This window comes from Diospyros lotus, chromosome 2 (assembly GCF_014633365.1).
Source record: "Diospyros lotus cultivar Yz01 chromosome 2, ASM1463336v1, whole genome shotgun sequence".
In the NCBI taxonomy this organism is placed as follows: Eukaryota; Viridiplantae; Streptophyta; class Magnoliopsida; order Ericales; family Ebenaceae; genus Diospyros; species Diospyros lotus.
In genome coordinates, this window is record NC_068339.1 from 33,228,264 (window position 1) to 33,252,820 (window position 24,557).

A 24,557-nucleotide genomic window follows, 5' to 3' on the forward strand; every position below is an offset into this window, starting at 1 on the left:
TGTCAATATGGTTATGTTACCTTTAGAGAGATTGCTCTTTTCCCGTGGTATGGGTTAAGTATTGTATGTGATTCTCTTAGGTTGGGACATGTCGGGATATGTCAGTTTGTTCATAGTCTTGCATTTATTCATAAAAATGTTTTAAACTCTCACTTAGATGATTCAATATCTAATTTGGACTATATCCTTGGAATATTCAAACATTTTAGGTGAAAACAGTGATGCTAAGGGAAAAGAGATTATTGAGATGTAGTTGTTGTTTATATTGGTGATCTTTAGCATACATTTGTCTATGTTTGGGGTGTTTAGTGGTTGTTGACGAGAAATGAGTCTCTATGTAATTTGATTCGAAAATGTCATGTCAAACAATGATACAGTTTCCATATTTTGAATAAAGAAATTCACTGTTATGTATCATTTGAGATTTCAATTTTGCTTCCACATATGTGATGATATTACCTGTCTTAACTTATTGATTTTTAAGTTTGATATGCTGATATAATAGAACAAGATTGTTGGGAATGATTTATGTTGAGTGTATGTTGAAAAAATATATTTCCGAAATCTCGAGTTAACACCACACTTGGAAAAAGCTGGGTGTTACACCTGCCATTTCACGTAGGGCTTGCACCCCCTTGACATGCTGCTGCCATAGGGCTTCGTACTCAACTTGGGAAAACCATTAATACTGCCTATTCACTTGAGCCGATATGTCTAGGAAAATAGGGTCCTACAAAGGCATGTGAGGTGTTGAAGGGTTAAACTTGGAACTGGATCTCCAAGGGGTATGGAGGCCCTGGTAGGGGTGGTTATGGATGAGCGAGGGATGTATGACCCTTACGAGGGGATTGATGGGTGAGGGAGAGATGACCCTCACAAGAGGATTGATGGGTGAAGAATAGTTGGCCTTCACGGGATGATTTATGGGTGAGGGGTAGCTGGCCCTCACGAGATGACTGATGTGAATCTTCCACACTGGAGAAGGTCTCTCGCTGGGGTAATTGAGCACCACGAAAGAGGGTTTATCTGTTGCTTTGAGTTTGTGCCATGATGATTGAGTTGCTTCTCGTTTTGTTCCCACAGACGGCGCCAATTGTTGTTGCTCAACTACAACAATGAATTTTAATAAGAAAATCCACCTTAGGATGACCCACGTGTGGCTTATCTGAACAATGGGTGATTACCTGGAGTGATGGATGACTTTATTAGGGTGGAGTAGTGGCGATGGTTGAGTTTCCTGGGGTGAAGTGACATCGATGGATGACCTTTCTCACTGATGAATGACCTGTTTAGAAAGAAAATATGTTAGGGGCACGGGTGAAGATTCCCGTGCAAACCCTCTAATGCCTAAGTTAGCATCTCGAAAGTACAGAGTAGTCAAATGTAAGAAGAAAATGCGAGTTTGAGAGATTGCATACTGAATAGAGGGGGATGACCCATTTATTTATAACAATGGAACATGTTACCAGGTGTAGGGTGACTCGATCTTCTTGGCAAGAACCTCGAATGAGGTTTTGACCGGGTCTCACGGGGGCATTGACGCTTAGGTGCGAACATGGACGCTGGTGCAAGCACGCTGGCACACGCTAGGGCACGACACCCCTGATTGACTTTCATTCGGGGGTGCTACACCCTTGAGTGACCCTCACTTAGGGGTGCAGCCACATGGCCTTGCGGGGGGGCCTTGTGGCCCCGTAGCGAGGCCAAACTTGGGCCCCTATGTCTAGCCACACCACCCTTAGTGCGTGTCACTTGAGGGTGCGGCCTTCTGCCACCTTGGGTAACCCCCACCTAAGGTTGCTCCTAGCCGCCACGTGGTGCTTCCTCCTCTTTTTAATTTCTTTTTTCATTTCCATGTTGCTCCAATATTTTGTCAGGTGTAACAATATCAAAAAGGGTTTGGGTGCAGTAATAAAGTTGATTTTAAGTAAAATAAGTTAGTGATTATGTGTTAAAATTTTGTTCAAATAATTTTTATTTTATAAGAAAAATATAAAAAAATTATTTTGAAAATTTAATTTATTAACAAAATTTCTTAACACTAAAATAAAAAAATTATTTATATAATAGAATAGATTATTATTATTATTCTTGGGATGACTACTCTTTTACAAACCCATCGCTTGCGCCATCGATTTTATTAGAGAAGGTCAATTATAAGTGTGAAAGTTTATCTCATTATGTAAAATAAAAATCGAACTCATGACCCACTAATATAGTGAAGATATCACTTGCGGATTACTCATGCTCTTGAGACTATTATTGTTATCGTTCTTTCTTATATATAATATTGAATGATTCAATCCAATCCAATCATATCAGAAGACAAAAACCGGGCATCCATCCGTCCATCCAAAGCCCAGTGCCATAGCATAGCTAAAAACAAATCTCTTCCTCATCCTTCTCCTCCTTTTCCCCCTTTTCGCCAATGCTATCTACAGACTTGAGAATCGGATCCAGCCCTGCAAATTGCCTTTTCTAAATTATCTTCCAGCCATCCCTGGCGACTCTGCAATATTTTTCGTTATTAGGCTTTCGTTTGGTTTCGTTTTTAGATTGTAAATTTGTGTCAGATATGTCGTCGTTTACTCTGATGCCAGATCTGGACACGATGGTGGTTTACCCTGAGCCGCTCTCCAATTACTGCCCCTACTACTATGGTGGGATCGATGACGACCACTTCGATCGCTTACCGGACTCTCTGTTGCTTCTGATCTTCAACAAGATCGGCGACGTCAAAGCCCTCGGCCGTTGCGGCGTCGTCTCGCGCAGGTTCCACTCCCTGGTCTCCCAAGTCGAGAGCGTCGTCGTCCGAGTCGACTGTGTCGTCTCCGACGACGACGACTCCTCGTCCTCAGCCGCCGGCTCCTCCGACAAGTCCCGCGGCGGGGGACCCTTCTCAGGCCTCTTCCGGCTAGTCTTCGGCGGGATTGTGAAGCCGCTCCAGGCCCTCGGCCAATTCCTAGGTCCCAAGAGGTCGTCCGGCTCCGGCTCGTCGGCCGCGCTGGCTGTCGGTGCCGGTGAACTTGATCAGGGCGGCGGCGGGGGGGTCACCCACCACTCGCCAACTCAAGTTCTCAAGAATTTCCACGAGATTCGATTCCTCCAGATCGAGCTTCCCAGTGGCGAATTAGGTATCGATGATGGCGTGTTGCTCAAGTGGAGGGCCGATTTCGGATCCACGCTTGATAATTGCGTGATTCTGGGTGCTTCCTCCGTGATTTACCCAAACCCTAGTAAAAATTTGCTGGTGCCACAAGACGGAAAGTGCGATGATGGGTTGTTTTGTAATCCCAATCCTAACGCTAATGCTAATTCTAATAATAATGGTGGTGGTGGTGGTGATGATAATGGCAGCATTCCCGACTCGTTCTACACAAATGGGGGCTTGAAATTGCGAGTTGTGTGGACAATCAGCTCCTTGATTGCTGCCTCGGCGAGGCATTACTTGCTTCAGCCCATAATTGCAGAGCATAAGACTTTGGATAGCTTGGTATTAACCGATGCCGATGGGCAAGGAGTGTTGTGTATGAATAGGGATCAGTTGGAGGAGTTGCGGGTGAAGCCCTTATCAGCTTCTTCTGCGTCAAAGAGAACCCTTGTTCCAGCCCTGAATATGAGGCTTTGGTACGCCCCACAGTTGGAATTACCCGATGGAACGGTGCTCAAGGGGGCAACACTGGTTGCCATTAGGCCTAGTCATGAGCACAAGGAGGTGTTGGATGGATCTTCTTGGGTCTCGGCTGCGGCTTTTCCAGAGCCTTATGGCACGGCTGCTAAGATGCTGGTGAAAAGGAGAACTTATTGTCTTGAGATGAACTCCTTCTGAGACCCCAATATACATATGCATTTTCTGAGGTAGGTAGTTTTCATTTTTGGTGGTTTGAACAAATAAATATTGTGCATTAATGTTGCCACTACCCACTCACATAATAGAATCAAAATCAATTTCTTCTATACATTTTTAATGAAATGACAGAGCATAACATGCATGCTATATTTGTCTGCATGTTTTACCATTGGATCTGCCCTTTCGGTTCTACGATGTGAATCTTTATTATATACTCTTGGATTATCAGATAAAGTGCTTTGTGAAGGTATCCTATGTTTATGTAGTTTAGACAAATTTGTAAGACTGCATGTCCTCCAAGCTCCTGTAGGACATATCCAGAAGCATGTGGCATGCAAATTTGCTCCCTTCAGCAAAAAAAAATTATTCTAGGGTAATTTCAGGGATATTTTTAGAAATGCAATTAAAAGGAATTCCTAGAAATGGGAAGTTTCTTAGCTTAGGAGATAATGTTAATCTACCCTGTCTGGACTACGCATGGCCTTATAGTCAAGTAGGCTGGGATAATGTGCTTCTTTTTACTTTTTTTTGTATATAATTATACTCGGTCTTTTTGACATTTGCATCTCTGCAATTCTTCCCTGATTGGTCTTGGTTGGTTTACCTTTTATTTTCAGGGAAGGTGTAATTCATTGAGGAAGATGGATTAACATATTCAGAAGGCAAAGAATGCACAATTTTGTATTGCACATAGATGATCCTTTGATTGCCGTGTTCCATCAGGCGGCCCAACCATGCTGCTTCCAATGAACAAGTCGTTCCTTGGTTGTGATTATGAACCGTGGAATCTGTCCCTTTCTGTGCTTGAATTGATGGATGGATGAAATGCATGTGTTCTTGTTTTTTTATTTTGGGCGTAGGCTATAAGAGAGAGTGGTCGCGATCTAGCAGAGATGAATTTTGTAAGAGCTTTCAACCTCTCCGGTTGTAGCCTTTACATTTCTTAATCGTCTCCATATATGTGAATATATATATATATATATATATATTGTAAGTATGAGACATTTTCTGCTTTAAATGAGCAGTGTACTTTATGTCTAGCTTGTATTTTAAATAGCTAACGCTTACTTGCTGCTGTAAATGTTGTCATCTTCAGAATACTTGGCTACTTGTCGGGCTTCTTTCTACTAGATGTGATAGAGCTGCTGGTTGTGTATTTAAGGGGGCAGAGCTTTCTAAGGCCTATCTGTGCTCTGAATGTTACGTTGTGGTGGCGTCTTCTCTGCTCTGAATGTCTGGCTTTCTCAGCTACCTGTGTGTGTTGGCTGATAAAGCATTGTTTGTGAGATGATATTGCTGCTTGCTAGAATTGATATATAATTTTGGAGGGTGCATCTTAATCGTAGTCCTTCAAAACCTGCCTTGAATTATTATGCGCCAGACATTTTGGTTCATCAATTTATCAAATTTTTTCTTAGGTAGTGATTGTTAAAATAAGTAAGATAAGCTTGTATTAATATAATTTATTTGTAAGATTTAAGATAATTTATATAAAAGTAAAAAAGATAAATTTATGTAACACGTCTAAAGATTAGAAATCACATGATTTTTTTTTATATATAAATTTATCAAATACAATAAAAAGTATTTTTATTTGAAATAATTTTTATATTTTATTTTTTTAATTTATATTTTAATTAACAAACACTATTTAAAGTAATTAACCTCTTATACATTTCATTCGTAGCTTCTCTCCACCTATTAAGGCTTATGTACAGTGCAGTAGATGTTGAGATAAGAGTGAGAATTATACATACATCAATGAAACTTTTTATAAGTTTTATTTAAAAAGATGAAAGAGTAAATTATGTTAATCCTTCTTGAGGATTGCCATATTTATAGGGATTGGCTTTTCTCGCTTTGAAATCCACTTTTTGGACTTGAGGAAGGGCTAAAGGAAGGATTTCCTTCTCTGAGTATTCTTCTTGGTTGGTTGGTTGATTGATTATCTATAATGTAAATGCACAATATATTAATACACGTCACAAAAAGTATCACAATTAAGTTTTTAAAATTGCATTTTTTGTTTGAGAAACTAGAAATGAACTTACTTAAAAGTTTGAAACTTATTTCAATAAATATTCGCATCACTAAAAATATGACAATTATTTTTTGGGTAAATAATAAAAAAAAACTCTTGTAAATTTGTAAATTTATTATTTTAATTTTGACAATTGTATCTCAATTGATTCAATTAGGTGCAATTTTATCTAACATTTGAAATCAATTCAGAAGACGTGTTATTGCTAACATGGAAAATCACTTGTCATAAAAAAAAATATATATATATATATAAGATCAGACCCACATATACATATATGAGTGCGACCCATATATATAATTTTATTTTTTATTTTTTTCACATATATATATATATGTGATTCTCTCTTATTTTTTTTATGACATGTGACGTGACACATCAATAATAACACATGTCTCTCAAATCAATTACATATATTAGATAAAATTATACCTAATTGAGATAAAATTATTAAAATTGAAACATTTGGATAAATTTATAAATTCATGAATAAATTTGAGTTTCTTTTACTATTTGTCTTTATTTTTTTAAATGTCAAAACTATTCTCATGTTTAAATCTCTTTCCAGTTTTGATCTCCTGTCTGCGTAGGGCATTTCTTATCTTTCCTGACACAGACGTGTCACCCTCCCCCTAGCCGCCATGTACAGAACCCCCCTCCCCCAACACCCCCCTAAACACACCCCCACTCCTCATGTACAAAACCCTCCCTTAAAACCCCCATCCCTTCTCCAATTTCGGCCCCGCACACATAATTATCCCACATACATAGATAAGATAATTTAATATTTTTTAAAATATTATTATAATATCTTTTAATATCATATTTTTATTTATTAAGAAATGTTGTAAATAAATTACAATTTAAGAATATTTTATAAAAAATGAGTTTGATCTATTGTTTGTATTAAGCATTGCTTATGTTGACCAATGCGAACGCGAACGACTTCTTAAAACAAGCGAACCATCACGGGAAGCAATTATGATGTTTCTCATATGAATTTCAACAATTATTTCTCATGATGGTTCGTTTGTTTTAAGTCGATGTCGTGTTCGCATCGAGCAACATAAGCAATGCTCGATACAAGCAATAGATCAAACTTGTCTTTTATAAAATATTCTTAAGTTGTAATTTATTTACAACATTGCTTAATAAATAAAAATATGATATTAAAAAATATTATAATAATATTTAAAAAAATTATGAAATTATCTTATCCATGTACGCGGGATAACTATGGGCGCAGGTTGGAATTAGGGGGTGTTCGGGAGAGGGGGGGGGGGGAAGGAGGGAGGGAGGGGGGTGACACGTTTGTGTTTGGCACGATAAGAAATGCTCGACTCGAGCAGGAGACCAAAACTGTCTCTCTCTCTTACTTTTTTTTCTTTCTCTCGCCTGATGGTTCAACAATAGTGGTGATGGTCTCTTTTTGCATCAATTTTTAATGATAAAGAGAGGTGTTTATAATTTTTCAAAATAGGAGAGTTGTTTTTGTAACTATGTGAAACTTTAGGGGTGTTTAATATAATTTACTCGGAAAGATATTTACTAGCTCTTGGTATCTCCAAACATTTTTATATTCTACAATGTTCGTGGATAGTTGAGGCATATTTTACTGAACTTTCTTAAGGTTTGTTGTCAATTTTGAGATATGTTTTTGATAATTTTGGGCAAGTTGTCAACAACTTCACCTTTACTCGTGAAAAATTACTCACTACATTAACAAATTATCATCTTTACTCTTTGTTTATAGCACACAATCCCAACTTTAGACCTTTATGATTTAGTACAAAATCCAACATAATAAATGCTGTTTTAAATGGTATAATCCAAGTTGATGTGCATTGTGTTGTACCATTAATTCCATTTGGGGGAAGAAAATTTTTCATCAAGGGCGAGCCAGGTAAAGAGAGCATATTCTAGGGTAGTGGTTTCCTCTTGGGGACTGATTTCCTCCCGAGTAGTGGTTTCTTCCCAGATAGTGGCTTCCACTCGGGCACGGTCTTTCTTCCCTAGTAGTGGTTTCCTCCCAGGTACCACTTTTCCTGCCGAATAGGCATTTCCACCTAGGTGATATGTTTCCTCCTCGACCAAACGTTTCCTCCAGGAATAAAGAAAATGACGCTTGTCAAGACATGTGGCCTTCTGAAGTCCTGGGGATGAAAAACACGTGACCGTCCAAAGTTCTCAGGATTCACGCCTATAAATACCCAATTATTTGACAGAAGAAGGGCCTTTTTCCACTTTCGATAACAGTTATTCTCATTTAGTGCATACCATTTACATTTGCTTCATTTGATACTGAATTAAGCATTGAAGAGTCTACGCAAGCAAGAAATCCCCTCGAGCCTTCTAAGTGTCGTTTGTGATAGTAGTTCACCCAGAGCAAGCAACTGTCTTCCTGGAGCAAGTAGTTATCCTCCTAGAATCCAGCGTCTTCCTTCAGGGTTTTTCTAGCCAAACGCGTGTTTTATTCTTGGAGTGCATTATTCCTAGACTAAGTGCCTCATTCCCGGGTAGCATTCTTCCCGGGCTAAGTGCTTTATTCTGAGACTAAAGGTTCCCCTCTTGGGTTGCACCCTTCTTGGCCCAAGCGTTTCCTTCTCGAGGTGAAGTCCAGTTAGGCCATTGTGTGTTCCTCTCGGAGGCCATCCTTCCGGAGCCTTCACTTTCGTCCTAGAGCCAGCTTTCTTCCTAGAGTTCAACCTCATGAAGCCTATTCTTCCCTCCTGACGAATACCTCTACTTGAAGGTAGGCAAACACCAAGCATTTGTTTCCACATTACAAATCTCAATTGTTGTATTTTGGAAACAATAATTTGGAGTCATCTGTGGGAAACACTATAAAAGGTCGGATAAGATGGTGAGAATGTAATACCCAGGAAAATCCTTAAGGGTATAAATGGCATTTTATGAAGGAGATAAATGGAATTATTTTATGAAGGAGATAAATGGAATTATCGAAAGAATGAGGCTTTAGGGATCGCTATCGCAGTCTTAAGCGACCGAATCAGTCGAAGGGAGTACCCCAGACCCTAGATGATTAAGGAAAATGCAATGGTATTGACGAGTAATATGAGATATGATTTTAGGCATCAAAAGAAGTGGGATCGAGAACAGTTCATCCTGGACCATCCGAAGTTGCTCCCGCCATCGTCTTACTAGTAGATTATGAACATCTCAAGCAAAACTACGAAGAATTAAGGATAAGAAATGATGAGCTCAAGAGGAATAATGCGGAAAATGCCCAAATGATGCTTGGGCTAACCTCCCTATTACAAGAGATAATGCTAAACGTCTAGTTGCCTCATACTAGACCCCCACCCACCGAAAAAAGAAGACAACTATCTTATTATGACCATCCTGAAAGGCGGTGGAAGAATTGCGCCAAAAACACCAACTAACAGTGGATTAATGCAAGGGTTTTATGTAAAAATCATTTTTTAACAAAGAAAAATGACACAACAGATGTGTAAAACATAAAAGAAATGGACCAAAAATAACCTTGTACAACTCGATATGTATCATATGCATCTACAAATAAAATCATGCCATAGGGGATTTTATCGATATACCTTTTGGTGAATGCTAGTGTCGGTTGTCCAACAAAATGCTCATCCTCCTTACTATTCGATCTAACCCGATCAATTCCATGAACAAGCTTGAAATTTCAAGTGACCAGCCTATCTCCTTAAGTGTGGAGGACCTAGTTGGTCCATGCCTGAGACACTCTCGGAACCCTCCAACGGAGTTATGCTAGGAACCCCTTAATGGAGGTAAATCGAAGTTGTTCCGCGGTCCCTTCTCAATTGCACCTTGGCTATCCAACAGTTAGATCTAAATAGGAGTATGCAAAAAGGAGAAACTATAGCAAGCTTGGAGTAAGAAAAAGCTATTTGCAACAATGGAGAATAAAGAAGAAGCAGCCAGCAAGAGGAAGCATAACAAAGAGAAGAAGGAAGAAGATGGAGAGCAACACACTAGCACGACTTGCCTTCCCTAATCCATCAAATTCCCTTTTTAATCCCCTCTAAAATTTACAACTTGTCGTCCATGCCACTCTCATTCCCATACCCTGCCATCATACACAACGTCAGAGCATTTAATGTTAGTGAATGACACTGTTGATTGTTCTTGATATTTAGAAAATGGTCATATCTTTATTCATATATCTCCATCTTATTTTTATGAATGAGTCCCTAGACTTCCTGGTAGAATTTCAACTCTCAATGTGTTGAGACTGTGTGACTTTGATCTTTAGTCCAAGATTTCTTAAAAGTACTCCCAATCCTTAGACTTATCAGGGGGGGACTATGATTAGTTAATTAGTGGATTGGGACATGGGCTACTACCATTGTTTAGTATGGAGATGCTATGGGATGGGGTGGTGAGTCACATTTCACAATGCATGGGATGCATATAGTAGACATGTGGGTGGGTGTTGGAGAACATCCCCTGAATGTGACCCCTACATGCGACAGATCACATGGCTTGAGGATTAATGATCTATCGTTGGCTCTTAATTGTGTATGTTCTCCTTCAACTAGAGGTGACATAGTGTCTTGTGTACTGGTGTTAGGGATTTTTCGTTGAGCGAAACCATTCGGTGTAAGAGATGGAAACGCTCTCTGTGTGTGGAGACAGATGTTTGCTGATGGGATCCATTGACCTCTATTGGATGGGGGTGAACATCCTATGTGGTCCATGTTGGTGGTAGTGATTGTAAATTCCTTAGCTAGGGTGAGCATAAGATTGGAAAGAGTTCTAATGTCAGACTGGATCTGACATGCTACCTATATCACACACTATACTGGATCTATCATAGTCTTTGAGTCCTATAGTTTAATCAGTCTATGATTCTCACTCGGTCAGGATGTTAATCAGTGGAAGGACTATTAGTGCATGATAATCGAGGAGTCTTAATAGGTTCATATGAAGTTAGACTTTATTGCCATTAGGATTGTCCTGAGTCTTGGCTAGCGGATACTCAGGATCTTTTAGCATGCTCTAGGGATTTAGAGAGATCCTTTTAGTAAGTCGATGGGAATCGATCGACGTGAAAGAGTTAACTTGTCTTGATTGCTACATGGCTATGAACCAAAAAGTCACACACATATTGAGTAATGTCTGGATTAGTAATCCATTACTCTTAGTGTGTTCCTCGTCGCTGTTGGTCAGTGATGTTGATTGCTTAAATGTGTTGGACACGTTGATCTATGGATATGGGAGACTACTATTGGATAGCAAGGGGCCTTGTTTTCATTATGGGATAGTGTTTAGGTTATTATTTGTTAATAGTAGGGCCAGAGTGCAAATTAGACGAAGTAGGAGTATGGTACTGCTTTAGTCGATCAGACCCTTCAGGACGGTTGATCGGAATTAAACCATGAAGGTTCTGGTAGAAAGTAGCTTTGGTCGACTAAACTTGGACAATAAGGTTTTGGTCAACTTCGGTTGACCAGAATTCCATCACATTGTCTCGCCATTACATTTAATGCATTGACTATTTTTATGATAAAAAGGGCATGAAAGTGAAACTGATTGAAAGATTTTGAATTAGGAGAAGGTTTCAGAGGTGGATTGATTTATGACAACTCCTCTATCTCTCATTCTCCATTGCTTCTTCTTCTTCCTTCATGATTGCTTTTTCTTCTCCCTTCTGGTGCTGCTGCCATTTCCTTGTTCTTGCTCTAAGAGGTTGGCATGTGTAGCTTCCTTTCTTGTTCTCCCATTTAGATTAGTTGTGAGACAACCAAGGTGCAATCGAGAGGGAGCGATGGTAGAGCTTTGGGTCACACCTTCATTGAGAAGGTCCTAGCATGACTTCGTTAGAGGGTTTTGAAGGCATCTCAAGCATGGACTGACTAGGTCCTTCACATCTGAGGAGGTGGGCTAGTCACCCATCATTGCAGTTGGTTCGTGGGAGCTGATTGGGTCAGACTGAAATTAAAGGACGAGGAGCATATTTTTGGACAACCAGCACTAACCTTCACCTGAAAGGTATACCAATAAAACCCCCTTATGGCATGGTTTTATCTTTAGTTTCATGTGGATGATATATATCAAGTCTTGCAAGGTATTTTTGGTCCGCTGTTTATTTGTTTTATGCTTCTGCTGTGTCGATTTTCTTTTATGATTTTTTTTTTCACATAAAACCCTTGCATTGATCCACTTTTAGTTGGTATTTGTGTCGTGCTTTCTAGGCCACCTTTCATTTAATGCTCTGATGCAACAAAGTGGCAGGATTTCGGTCGATTGAATTGAAAGGTTTGATCGAATGAAGATATCCAAAACGTTAAGTTCTAAGTTTAGTCTACAGAACTGAACAGTTCAGTCGACTGAAGACTAAACTCAGTCGACCAATTACGCCAACTCCCACTACCTCTTATAAATAGCACTCTAACCTTGCTATTAACTCTTAATAGCCTTTACACTACAACTTAATGCAACTAAGGCCTCTATTAGTGTGCCTCGCTAACCATTAGCAGTCTCCCATATCTATAGATTAATGTGTCCAACACATAATAACAACCAACATCATTGTCCCATAATGATGAGGAACTAACTAACTACAACGAATCACTAATCCAATGCATTACTTCATATACGTGTGACTTTCTAGGTTCATAGCCATATAGAAATTAGGACATGTTAACTCCTTGATGTCGACTGAACCCTTCGACCTACTAAGAAGATCTCTCCAAGTCCCCAAAGGACCCAGAAAGATCATGACTATCCTCTAGCCAGGACTCGGGATGATCCTAATAGCAATGAAGTCTAACTTCATATGAACCTATTAAAGCTTCTCGATTACCGTGCACTATAGTCCTTCCACTGACTAACATCTAACCAAGTGAGAGCCATGAACTGATTAAACTCATCTATTTCTGTTAAAATAAGAAAATAGATGTTAAATGAAAATTGAATTTGCACAATTGATTTGGCATGTTTAATACACTTAATATCACCAAAGTAAAATGTATACATGCTTTTGGTGCATCATATATGTTGTTACCAAAATACAATAATGGATTTATAGTGTAGGAAATATGGTCTTGACAATCCCGGGTAATGACGATCAGGTGACTTGATTGTAATGAATGAATGGCTTGCTGATGAATGGATGGCCTCAAATGATCGAGTGCCCTGTCGAGGTGAATAAACAGTTAGGGGCGTAGGAGGCTGTTCTCACGCAAACTGTAATACCCAGTAGTTAATATGAAAGGTATTTTTGGAAATTTTGGGGTTAAAATGGAATTTATCAAAGTTTCGGGCTAATGTGTAAATTTAAAAACTTGAACGAAAAGGTAAGTGACTAAACCAAGACAAAATTTGGAGGGTAAAAATGTTCAAAGAGTCATGGGATGCCAAAAATAATAGATTTACAAAGGTTTTGGGTCGAAGTTATGCGATTAGGGGTATTCGGGCCAAAGTGCAGAATCTAAAAACTGATGGAGGGTGGTCAAAATGAGGGTTTTTCTAGACTTTCAAGGGTGTAGTGACACATCCTAAACTTTTAAGGTCTAATGGAAGAAGTGGAAACTCCAGGGTTTGAGAGATAGGGGCAGGAACATGAAATATCAAAGATTGAGGGGTGAAAGTGCAACTAACGAAAATCAGGTGTGAAACCTACAAATCATCAGCTAAATTTGCAGCGGCCATTGTCGGAACTACCAAGGGACACCAGGATATGCTCCAAGCCATGATGGTTTGAATGGACGTAGCCATTGGCCGAGATTGACGGTGTATTGACAGGAATGAATTTTTAAAAAATAATCAGAATTTGGCCAAAAATTTTCAAGGCAATTTGATCGCCATTTAGCTCGATTCGAGGCTTGATATGATGAGGTTCGAAGCTTGGCGAGTAGGAAAGCTTCTGAATGGTCGAAAATCCGGTGGGGATTGGGTATAAATAGGGTTCAAAGGGTTGAGCGTTTCAAATAAAATCAAAGGAAATTGGCCACGTTTTAGCTTGAATCGATCCTTAGGAATAAGGGGCTTTTGTTCCTTGAGTGCTAGGGAGCATTTCTGAAGAATTTGGGAGAGTTTCGTGTGCGTTTCATCGAGTGTCAGTGCTTTGGTCGAAAAATCGGGCTCACTAGAGTAGCGACCTGCAATTGGGTTTTATAGGCTTTTTCAGCGACTGTTCCATCCATCTAAGGGGTTCATCAGGGTTGCCTTGAGGAGAGCTTCAAGAGGGTGTAGTCGTTTTGGCCAGTGGAAGTTATCGGAGTCGACCGTGGTCAAACAAGATAACCGGAGAAGAAGACTGTGCGTGGGCTTCACTCGCCGAGGCTGGGGATGGCGCGTGAGGTACCTTTTTCCTTCTAAATTATTTTTGTAATTTTTAAAAAAATATTTTAGGAATATTCATGGAAAAATATTTGGTGAAAATGTATGATAGATAATTATTTTGGAGTTTCTAAGGAAAGGAATTTATGAAAAAATAGAGAAAAATATGAAAAATAGAGAAAAATGTGAGAGAAATAGAAATGTTAATTTCTATAGATACTATGGTAACCAGGAGATGATTTGATTGTTAGAAGGAATGATTGCATAATTTTCGAGGTGTGACATGCTTTTCGAGGAAAAAATAAGCTTTTTCTGAATTAAGGTGAGTAGTTGGATTCCAGTCTTACCATTGTCTTGAAAGTATTTTGGTGTGTGTGTAGTGGGTTCAGGTGAGCGGTTCTACCCTCCTGAGCTTAGAATTGCATGTGTTTAGACTAGTTCTAGCGAGCGATTATACCCTCCAGAACTTGGAATATTTCATATAAGTGTTTTACTTACGTATTTGTGGCATCGTATGCATATTGATCATGTGGAATATTGCATCAATTGTTTTATTTATGAAAGAGTTAGTGCATGGTATGTGTTTTCTCATATCATCGAGGTGTTGATTTTGTGTCGTTGTTATCGGGATGGGGTCTTCTTGAGAATAAGGCAAGGTTAATCCCAGTGATTGGGTGACATGGATGGGTAGCTGGGGATTAAGTATGTTACGACAAGGTTAACCCCAAAGGTGTGTGGAATGGATTTCCATTAGAGGTTGAGTATGCGAGGGAGATTTCTCAAGTTGACGTGTTGCATGTTGTCTTTGTCTGTATATGTCATGTTCATGTGTTATTCATGCATTTAGTAAATTGTATCATACCATCACTTAGATGTTTTATCATCTAATTTGGGTTATGCCCCTGGAATATTCAACGTTCCAGCTAGGGACTGAGGCAAGGGCAAGGATATGGCTAGTTGAGGGCCAACGGTGTTTAGTGTGATATCTGTATCATTTTGAGGTTGTAGTATTTATTTTGATATATGTATGAACAAGAGCATGATAGTGTCGTTATCTTTTTGTAACGTTGTAATTCGTATTTTGTGGTGGAAACACTATGTATGAACCTCGTGATAGGCCACGGTATTGTTATGTTATTAATTTTCGTTGCATAATATTATGACTCGTTTAGTTTAAGACTATGGATCTTGTTAGATAAGCGGGCAAGACTGGGGTTTTTGGGATTTCATCTGCACTCGAAGATTGTTCTTGATGCATCGCATGTGATAATCATGGAAAAAAAAAAAAAGATCCCCGGGAATTCCCTTATAGTAACGCGCCCGAGTAAGGCGGGATGTTACACAAACTCTTCGATGCTTAAGTTAGTCTTTGAGTTTTTGAGCTAAAAAATGGAGTCTGTCAGAGTGAATGTACCTGATAGAGGAGGCAATCCTTCTATTTATAGAGGAGGAAGAGGGGGACATGTGGCAGCCATCCTTGATTTCCCAAGTGGCATATTCCAAGTATATTATGTGGAATCTTGGAATATTCATGTGGGTCCCATGGAAGATCTCGAGGTTTGGCTTAATGAACGCCTTGGGAGCGTCCGTTGGCTACGGGGGAGGCTCCCGAGGGTGGATGGACATTATGACAGAGTGGTGGCCACTTGGTCATCACTCACTACCCCTTTGCTTGGTTCTTCTTGCTTCCAATTTGTGGGTTGTGTTTCGACCCGTTTATGTGTACTTGACCCAAATCTAGATTATCTACTATTTGTTAGGCATATCAATCTCATTGTTCTGCTCATAGCGCGACAACGAGGAGAAAAATCAAATTTGTTACCCTGTACATAGCCCAAAAACAAGGAGAAAGAAAAATAAGCCCATTGCCACTCACATAACCCAACAATGAGGAGAAATCAAGCCCATTGCCTCACACATAGTCCTGTAATGAGCAGAAATAAGTCCATTATCGTACTCATAGCCTAGCAACGAGGAGAAATAAGCTCATTATCTCGCATATAGCCCAATAATGAGAAGAAAAAACAAGCTCATTATCCCGTTAACAACTTAACAACGAGGGGAAAACAAGCCAGTTGTCCTACTAATGGCTCGATGATGGGAAGAATCTAATCCCATGGTCCTACAAGAAGCCCAAAAATAAGGGAGATAATCCCATTATCCTGCGTATATCCTAGTAGTAAGAGAATATCAGCCAACCTACTTCACACCATTTCATGCAACATGGTAGTCCCAAATCTAAGAGCTTTCCCATTGGGTAGTTAATCGTTGGGAGGCTATCATTATTGCCACAAGATCTCAGATGTAAGAAGAATGATATAACATGCACAATATCATTTCACAAAGAAGCAAAAAGTTCAACTTTTGTTCAAGTAGAGGAAATTATAGAGCCAAGACATAAAAAAAATAAAAATAAAAAAACAAACAACAAAGGTCTTCATAGCCTATGCAAGGGGCCTTCAGGTGGAGCCAACGGTGGGAGGAGCAACATCAGAAGTCATGATCTCACATTCCTCCTCTTCGACAGTACATGGGTTATGCCCGAAAGCTGCGTTTCTAGAAATGCCCAAATCTTAGGGAACACCAATCATTTCATCGCTGTCGAGGTGAAAAGGATATGGCTCCCATGGGCCCGTTAAGTTCCCAAAGTCATCCATGAGCCGAGATTCAAACTAGGAAGCAAGGTTCATGGGATGAGGATCATACTTGCACCAGTCAAGGGGCATAAAATCCTCCACATTGCGAGTGAGAACCAACTTTGGGAAGGTCTCCCTTGGACATTGTGCCTCTAGATAGGATCGAGCAAGATAAAATCCATACTTGGTGAATCCCGAGGCATATCGTCCCTTCCTGTCCTAACAATCCTTGGAGAGACATTCTTCTTCTACTCGCCAAGCTTCAAGCTCCTAGATCTGTCCTCTGCACTCGTTTAGCCCCATTTGAGATTCAATAAGCTTTGAGATTTGTAACGAATGCTCATGGAGGAGCTCCTCATGGGCAGTCTGTAGCTCGCCATACTTTAGTTCCCACACAACTTGGCCTTGGCATAATTCTTAGACCTCTCCTTGGAGACCCGATGTACCAGCTTGAGCCTCAGATAATTGGGCACATAGCTCATCCACCTCAGCTAGCCCTTAAGCTCATGAAACTCATTGTCCTAGTCTGCCTTCTAATCCCTTTATTGAGCTATCTCCTCCTCCATCAATTGACAATAAGCCTTACACTGGGCATTAGAGGCCACAATCCCTTAAACTGCCTGGACAAAATTTAACAAAAATAAAAAATATGAAAAGGTATCCAAGAAACTACCAAATGAGAATTAGCTTAGGTCCACAAGTTGTCGCTCGGGCCTATCCACGGTTTAGGGGAAATTCCCGCTAAGATGACAATGCTCATCCTGGTGTAAAATCGTAGAGTAAATAAGGTGAGCATTGACCCCAAGGTCAGTGACTGAATTTGACTCAATGACCCCCGGACACACTTGATAATCCTAATCGTAAGCCTTTAAGAAGTTAGGAAGCGAGATTGGATACACAGTAGGCCCATTCATAGGAGGAAGAATGGGAGCCCTCCTTAAAGATTGCTTATCCCATAACCTTAGTCAGTCCTTACGATTGGGGACCCCTGGAAGGCTACAATCCTCCTTAATTCATTATAGGTCTTGAGAAAAGCAAGAAGAAGAGCCTTAGCCTCTTTTAAAACTAGAAGCACGAAGTGGAGCCACAACGGTACCATCAGAGGGTAGAGGGGCTGGTACTAGATCTTTGACAGCAAGAGGATAAGCTGTTATGTCATGTGCCTCCTCTACAGCCCTACGCCTTTGACACTTGTGAGAGGCATCACGAGGCCTCGACAAAGATGCCCCTACCTATCTCTAGGAGGGTAACAAAGAAGGGGGTGAGAGTTAGGTGAAGGACTAGTTCCTCAAGAAGTGCGAGAGCTAGGTGGAGGACTAGCTCCTCGAGAAAGGTAAGAGGTGAACACCCAGCCTTCTCAGGTTGTGTTTATTATGTTAGGATTTTTTTCCTTTTATTTTCATCCCACATATCCGAATATTGTACAAAAATCCTCAAACATACATACATAAATTATCACTCCTAATGAAAAGCTAAGGAACGGTAATTTATCCATTAACGGAAGCAGAATAGGAACCTAACGAATTCATATGATTGCAATATAAGAAAATCCATACAAACGGTTCAACGGCTATAATATTACAATAATCACCAACAAGATAAATGTAAAATAACAGAACATCTCATCCAAGCCTTGGGTTAGGACTCACTACTTGTCCTCCAACGCCTAAGTTTCAACCACCTCTTTACCTTTTTGCCTGCTCGTCTCACTTGGAAAGTTGAATATTCCAGGGACAATAGTCCAATATTAGAAGATGAAACTTCTAAATGAGGGTTAAAAAATTTCATGAATGAATGATGCATGGACATGAATAAACAAACACCCTAGTATAGCTTTGACCTGCATCCCAGCCCCGGCATGAAACCCTAGGCAGTCACCTCGGCACGAGAAACTCTTGGGATATCTAGCAGCACCTGCTAAGAAAATGTGGCTACACGTACAAGGGTAACATCCCACCCCATCACAAGCATCAATATGCTAAAATATCAAATGAAACATCCCAATAATTGATGCAACAAAACATGTATAGTTATGACAAGATGCACAAAATTTGCATATATTTTGACAACCTTTGTGAAAATCATGCTCAATATAGACAAGATATATCACGTATAATTTTTAGGGAAAACCACTCACCTTGATCACGCTTATTTGGCTACCTCGGTACCCGTGCCTTTCCTAGAAATACTTGCTGACCTCGATGATCTCACAAGTCCTCAAATCTGATGGCCAAATCTCCTTTGGACCAACGATTTACCTAAGGAAATCAATATTCATCATTTTCCTGATTTCTCCACAATTTTCCAAATTTTTTCCTACTTCCCATAAACCAATTTTTCTTCAAAATTACACAATAAATATTTCCTACCTATTTTCACCAAATATTTTTCCACAGTAATTCCTGAAATAATTTTTAAAAATTATAAAAATAATTTTAGAAATTAATGTTACCTCACGGGCCCTCATACATCTAGTGCATGAATCGCGAGTGGAATTTGCGTGTGCAGCTTGAAGTACATCTCAAGCTGAACCTAGGGGTACCCTTAGATGCCTGAAGTAGTCACCGAAAAAGACCCAAATGACCATTTACAAGTTCGTGTTCGGCAATGCCTGGTTTTTTGACCAAGTCTTTGAAACTAGCTTAAACTTACACGAAACCTCACCAAAACCTCCAGAAAAACTCTACAAAACGTAAGGAATAAATTCCCCTTATCCATAACACTCAATTCATTCAAAAACACCATGAAATGCACTCAATCTTGAATGAAAAACCCTCAGCCTCGGATGTGCTATTTATAGGCAAATTCCAACCAAAACTTGACAAATCCTAAGCCTACTTCATTCCTAAGCTTCAAATCTAGCCACTAAATGGCTCAAGTAGCCTTAAATCATGAAAAAAATCCACCAACCTTGCTGGCCAAATTTTCCAACTACTTCTGCCATTAAGCCTCATCCTATCACAATAGATCTCGGCCATTGGCGACCACAAATCGATCCATCATGGCCTGGAGCACCTTTTGGGCCCCTTGGGTGACCCTTCCAACGTCAGCAGGTGGCTGGTCGATGGTGACAGTATGGCTGGCAGAAAATTTGTAGGTTTCACACCTGACTTTTAGAAATTACACTTTAGCCCCCCATCTAATTTCCAATTCCATTTTTGACCTTTCCTTGAAACCCTTGAGTTTCCTAACAATTCCATTAAGCCCTATGAGTTCTAAACTCTTCATTTCATCCCCCGAAGATCTAAAAAAAAAAAAAAAAATATCATTTTGACCTCTCTGGGTCAAAATTATTAATTTGAACTTAGGCCTAAATATACGTAATATGACATTTTGATCGTGAATCCTTTTTTTTTTTTTTTTTTTCCCAAAACCACTTCAGGGTTGTTCCCTATGTAAAACTTGAATCTCCTTAGGGTTCTATTGACTTTTCAGAAGTCCTTTATGATCATTCAGTTTTCAAGTTGAAACATAGCTGTACTGAAAATTGACTTTGATTTGATCTCTTTTGGCTTCATAAATCTTGCCTCAAGACACTCGTCAATCACATACCTTTTTTCTTAGATGTTCATGTTCTGGGGTACTTCCTTCCATTGATTCGATCATTAATTAACTAAATCCTCAAACTAATTTCTAGTTTCTTAAACTTACTTAACACTACGAAATACAGGGTGTTATATTCTCCCCCCTTAATGAAATTTCGTCCTCAAAAATTTTGCACTTGAATAATCAAACCACTAATAATGGCAAACAACTCGCCATTATAATGACTTGAATACCTCAATCACATATCTTTCTTCATCTTTAGCAAATATTCTAACTTGCATTATTACACGATCAATGCTTACAAGGCATGCCTTGTCTTTCATAGAATTTCCTATTGTAGCTCTTCATAGGCGATCACACATATCCCAAAATGATCTATACTATTCCATGGGTTCATTCTGTAAACATATAATCATTTTTTCCACAAGATCCTTGGAATATTTCTAGAAAATGGTAAGAATTCTTTATTCTATTTCCAATTCTTCAAACAACTAGGGATATTTCTTCTTAATTGAATCCTCGAGCTCCCATGTCGCTTCCTCTTCTATGTGATTCCTCCACCGAATCTTTACCAAAGGAATCACCTTATTCCTTAAAACTTGGTCGCGATAATCTAAGATACGTTCAGGTGATTCGAATAGGTCAAATTATCCTTTAACTCATTTGACTCCACTCGAATTTCATGGGTCGGATCGGGTATATACTTCCGTAATTGGGACACATGGAAAACATCATGAATGTTAGACAAGCTAGCTGGAAACTCTAGACGGTAAGCTAGAGGTCTAACTCGTTTTATGACCGAATAGGGTCCTATGTATCTTGGCTTCAGTTTTCCTCTCTTCCCTCCTCAAGTTGCTAAGTGTAGAGGTGATACCTTAAGGTGCACATGATCACCAACTTCAAATTCTAAATCTTATCTCCTCTTGTCTCCATATGACTTTTTTCGACTTTGGATGGCTCGGATCCTTTCTTGGATTAACTGAATCTTTTTCGTGGTTTGCCGCATAAGCTCGAGCCCCAATATTTGTCTCTCTCCCACTTCCATCCAACAAATTGGTGATCGACATCTCCTTCCATGTAGAGCCTCATAGGGCACGATCCCAATACTGCTGTGGTGGCTATTATTATATGCGAACTCCACCAACGGTAGGTGCTCTTCCCAACTGCCTTCAAAATCAAGAGTACAGGATCTCAACATATCCTCAAGTGTTTGAATGGTCCTCTCAGATTGCCCATTAGTCTGCGGGTGATAGGCGGTACTGAGTTTTAATTGTGTTCCCACACACTCTTGAAAACTTCTCCAAAATCTCAAGGTAAACCTCAGGTCTCAATCAGAGACTATGCTTACCGGTGTATCATGGAGTTTGACTATTTCTCCAATGTACTACTCTGCAAATTTTCGTATTGGCCTATCCATTCGTGTTGGCAAGAAGTGTGATGACTTTGTCAGTCTATCCACGATGACCCAAATCGCATCTTTGCCTCTATGACTCCTTGGAAACCCCATCACAAAATCCATCGTGACGTGCTCCTATTTCTTTTTAGGGATGTCTAAGGGTTTCATTAGCCTTACTGGCCTTTGGTGCTCAATTTTAACCCTTTGAGATGTGTCGTACTGAGCCACATTCCTTGCCACACTTATCTTCATTCCTGGCCACCAGTAGACCTCTCAAAGATCCCTGTACATCTTTGTGGCCCCTGGGTGTATTGTATATAGAGCTTTGTGGGCCTCATCCAAAATTCTTTGCCTCAAGTCCTTATAATTTTTCACGTATACCCTTCGCCAAAATCTAAGAATTCCATCCCGCATCTCAAAATTAGGATTCCTGGGCTAGCTATGCTCATCTACCCATAGGTGCATGCACTTGTCACCCACATATGCCTCTCATATCTCGTTTACCAAATCCAGCTGAATTGACATGCTAGCAACTAGGACAGAGGATCCCTTTGGCACTACACTCACTGTTAGTTGGCCACCACATTGGCATGCCTCGCATGATATTGAACAGTGTAGTTGTAGTCCTTAAGAAACTCCATCCACCATCACTGCCTAAGGTTCAGCTCATTTTGTGAAAAGACGTACTTTAGGCTCTTGTGGTCTGTGAACACCTCGAATGTTTCACCATACAGGTAATGTCTCCATAGCTTTAGAGCATACACTATAGCTGCTAACTCCAGGTCATGTGTTGGGTGGTTCACTTCATGCCTTTTTAACTGAAATAAACCGTATGTAATCACTCGACCATGTTGCATCAACACGCAACTTAGGCCTATCTTTGAGGCATTCATATACACGACGTATCCTCCAGGCCAACCTAGAGGTGTCAAAAGGGCCGGGCGGCCCGCGGGCCGCCCGACCCGTTACTGTTCAAACGGGCCGGGCTAGGCTAAAGAAATTGGGCCCACTGCCCGGCCCGGCCTGTCTAAGGGCCCAGCCCGTGGCCCTTATGGGCCCTTATGGGCCGGGCCCATGAGGCCCTTATGGGCCAATAAGGCCCTTACTCATTTTTTTTTTAATTTTGTTATTCTTTAGTAATTATTGATATTGGATACTAAAAAATTTAATTTCACAATATATATAAATAATAACCATCAATTTATTTAAAATTTTTAAGTTAAATTTTTTATATATTTAAATTATAAATAAACATTCTCCTTTTTATATGTACATTATTTTTCATATCAATTCACAAGAAAAATTATAAGGTATATAGAATTTTGAAATATAAAATAATGAAATAATATTTAAAACTTAAGAATTAAGATAGAAAATATTTTTAAAAGAAAAAAATTAATTTTTATATATGTATTATTTTGATATTTATATTTGTACATATTATATGTATTATTTTTAAAAAAATTATTTAAAAAAAAGAAAAAAAAAAAAGGGTCGGGCCCACCAGGCCGGGCCCGCTAGGCCCTGTGGGCTAAGGGCCAGGCCCGGCCCTCCAGCCCACGGGCTAGCCCGGCCCGGCCCGGTCCGGCCCCTTTGTAGAGGGGCCGTGGGCCGGGCCAGGCCCTATCCACGGCAAAAGGGCCCGGGCCCGGCCTGGCCCTTTTAGTAAAAGGGCCGGGCCGGCCCGTTTAAAAAGCCCGTGGGCCGACTCGAGCCGGACCGGGCCGGGCCGGGCCGGCCCTTTTGACACCTATAGGCCAACCTAGCATAACTAAGGTTGGTGCTGAAGTTAGTCTAACCTTAAGCTCTTGGAACCCTTTCTCACATTTGGTTGTCCACTCATATTTGACCCTCTTCTACATATGCTTTGTCAGGGGGGCGACTATCTTTGAAAATCCCTCCACAAACTTTCGGTAGTAGCCCGCCAGCCCTAGTAAACTTTGTATCTCGATTATATTGGTCGGCTGCTTCCATTCTTGAACAACTTCGATCTTGGCCGGATCCACCATGATCCCTTTGGCCGATATCACATGCCCAAAGAATGCCACTTGGGACAACCAAAACTCACATTTAGAGAATTTAGCGTATAACCGATGCTCTCTAAGGGTCTTCAACACTATCCTTAAGTTTTTCTCATGTTCACTCTCATCTAGTGAGTATATTAGTATGTCATCAATGAGCACTATTACAAACTTATCCAAATAAGGCATAAACACCCGATTCATGAGGTCCATAAATGCTGTTGGAGCATTGGTAAGTCTGAATGGCATCACTAAGTACTCATAATGCCCATATCGGGATCAGAATGCCATCTTTGGTACATCGTCGGGCTCAATCCTCAACTGGTAGTATTCAGACCTCAAATCAAGTTTTGAAAAGACTGTCGCCCCCTGTAACTGATCAAATAATTCATCAATTCATGGGAGTGGGTACTTATTTTTCACCGTGACCCTATTTATTGGTTAGCTCTTGCAGTTGACTTTTCAATTCTTTCAACTTAGATGGGGCCATACGGTAAGGTGGAATTGATATAAGTCGAACTCCGGGCATCAGCTTGGTAGACCTCTCTGGGAGGTGGTAGTCCTGGTGGATCCTTTAGGAATATGTCTTCGAATTCTTGTACAACTCACACCTCCTTGATCCTAAGAGTTCCCCATCCACTAGCTGAGCACCAACTAAGTACCTGTAGGCTCCTTTATCCATTAGCATCATCACTTTATGTACCGAAATCATCATCCTTCCATTGAGACTATTTTGTCCCAGACAGTTAACCAACTTTCCTCCAGACTTTCTCAT

General features: G+C 40.0%; 1 protein-coding gene across 1 annotated transcript; it reads left to right on the plus strand.

Annotated features, from left to right (window-relative positions):
* The first annotated feature begins 2,306 nt into the window (after window positions 1-2,306).
* LOC127795968 (F-box protein At5g46170-like) lies at window positions 2,307-4,931 on the plus strand. The gene is made up of 2 exons (XM_052327965.1): window positions 2,307-3,858; window positions 4,468-4,931. The coding sequence occupies exon 1, from the start codon at window positions 2,576-2,578 to the stop codon at window positions 3,827-3,829; it is 1,254 nt and encodes a 417-aa protein (XP_052183925.1). The 5' UTR covers window positions 2,307-2,575; the 3' UTR covers window positions 3,830-3,858; window positions 4,468-4,931.
* The last annotated feature ends 19,626 nt before the right edge of the window (window positions 4,932-24,557 follow it).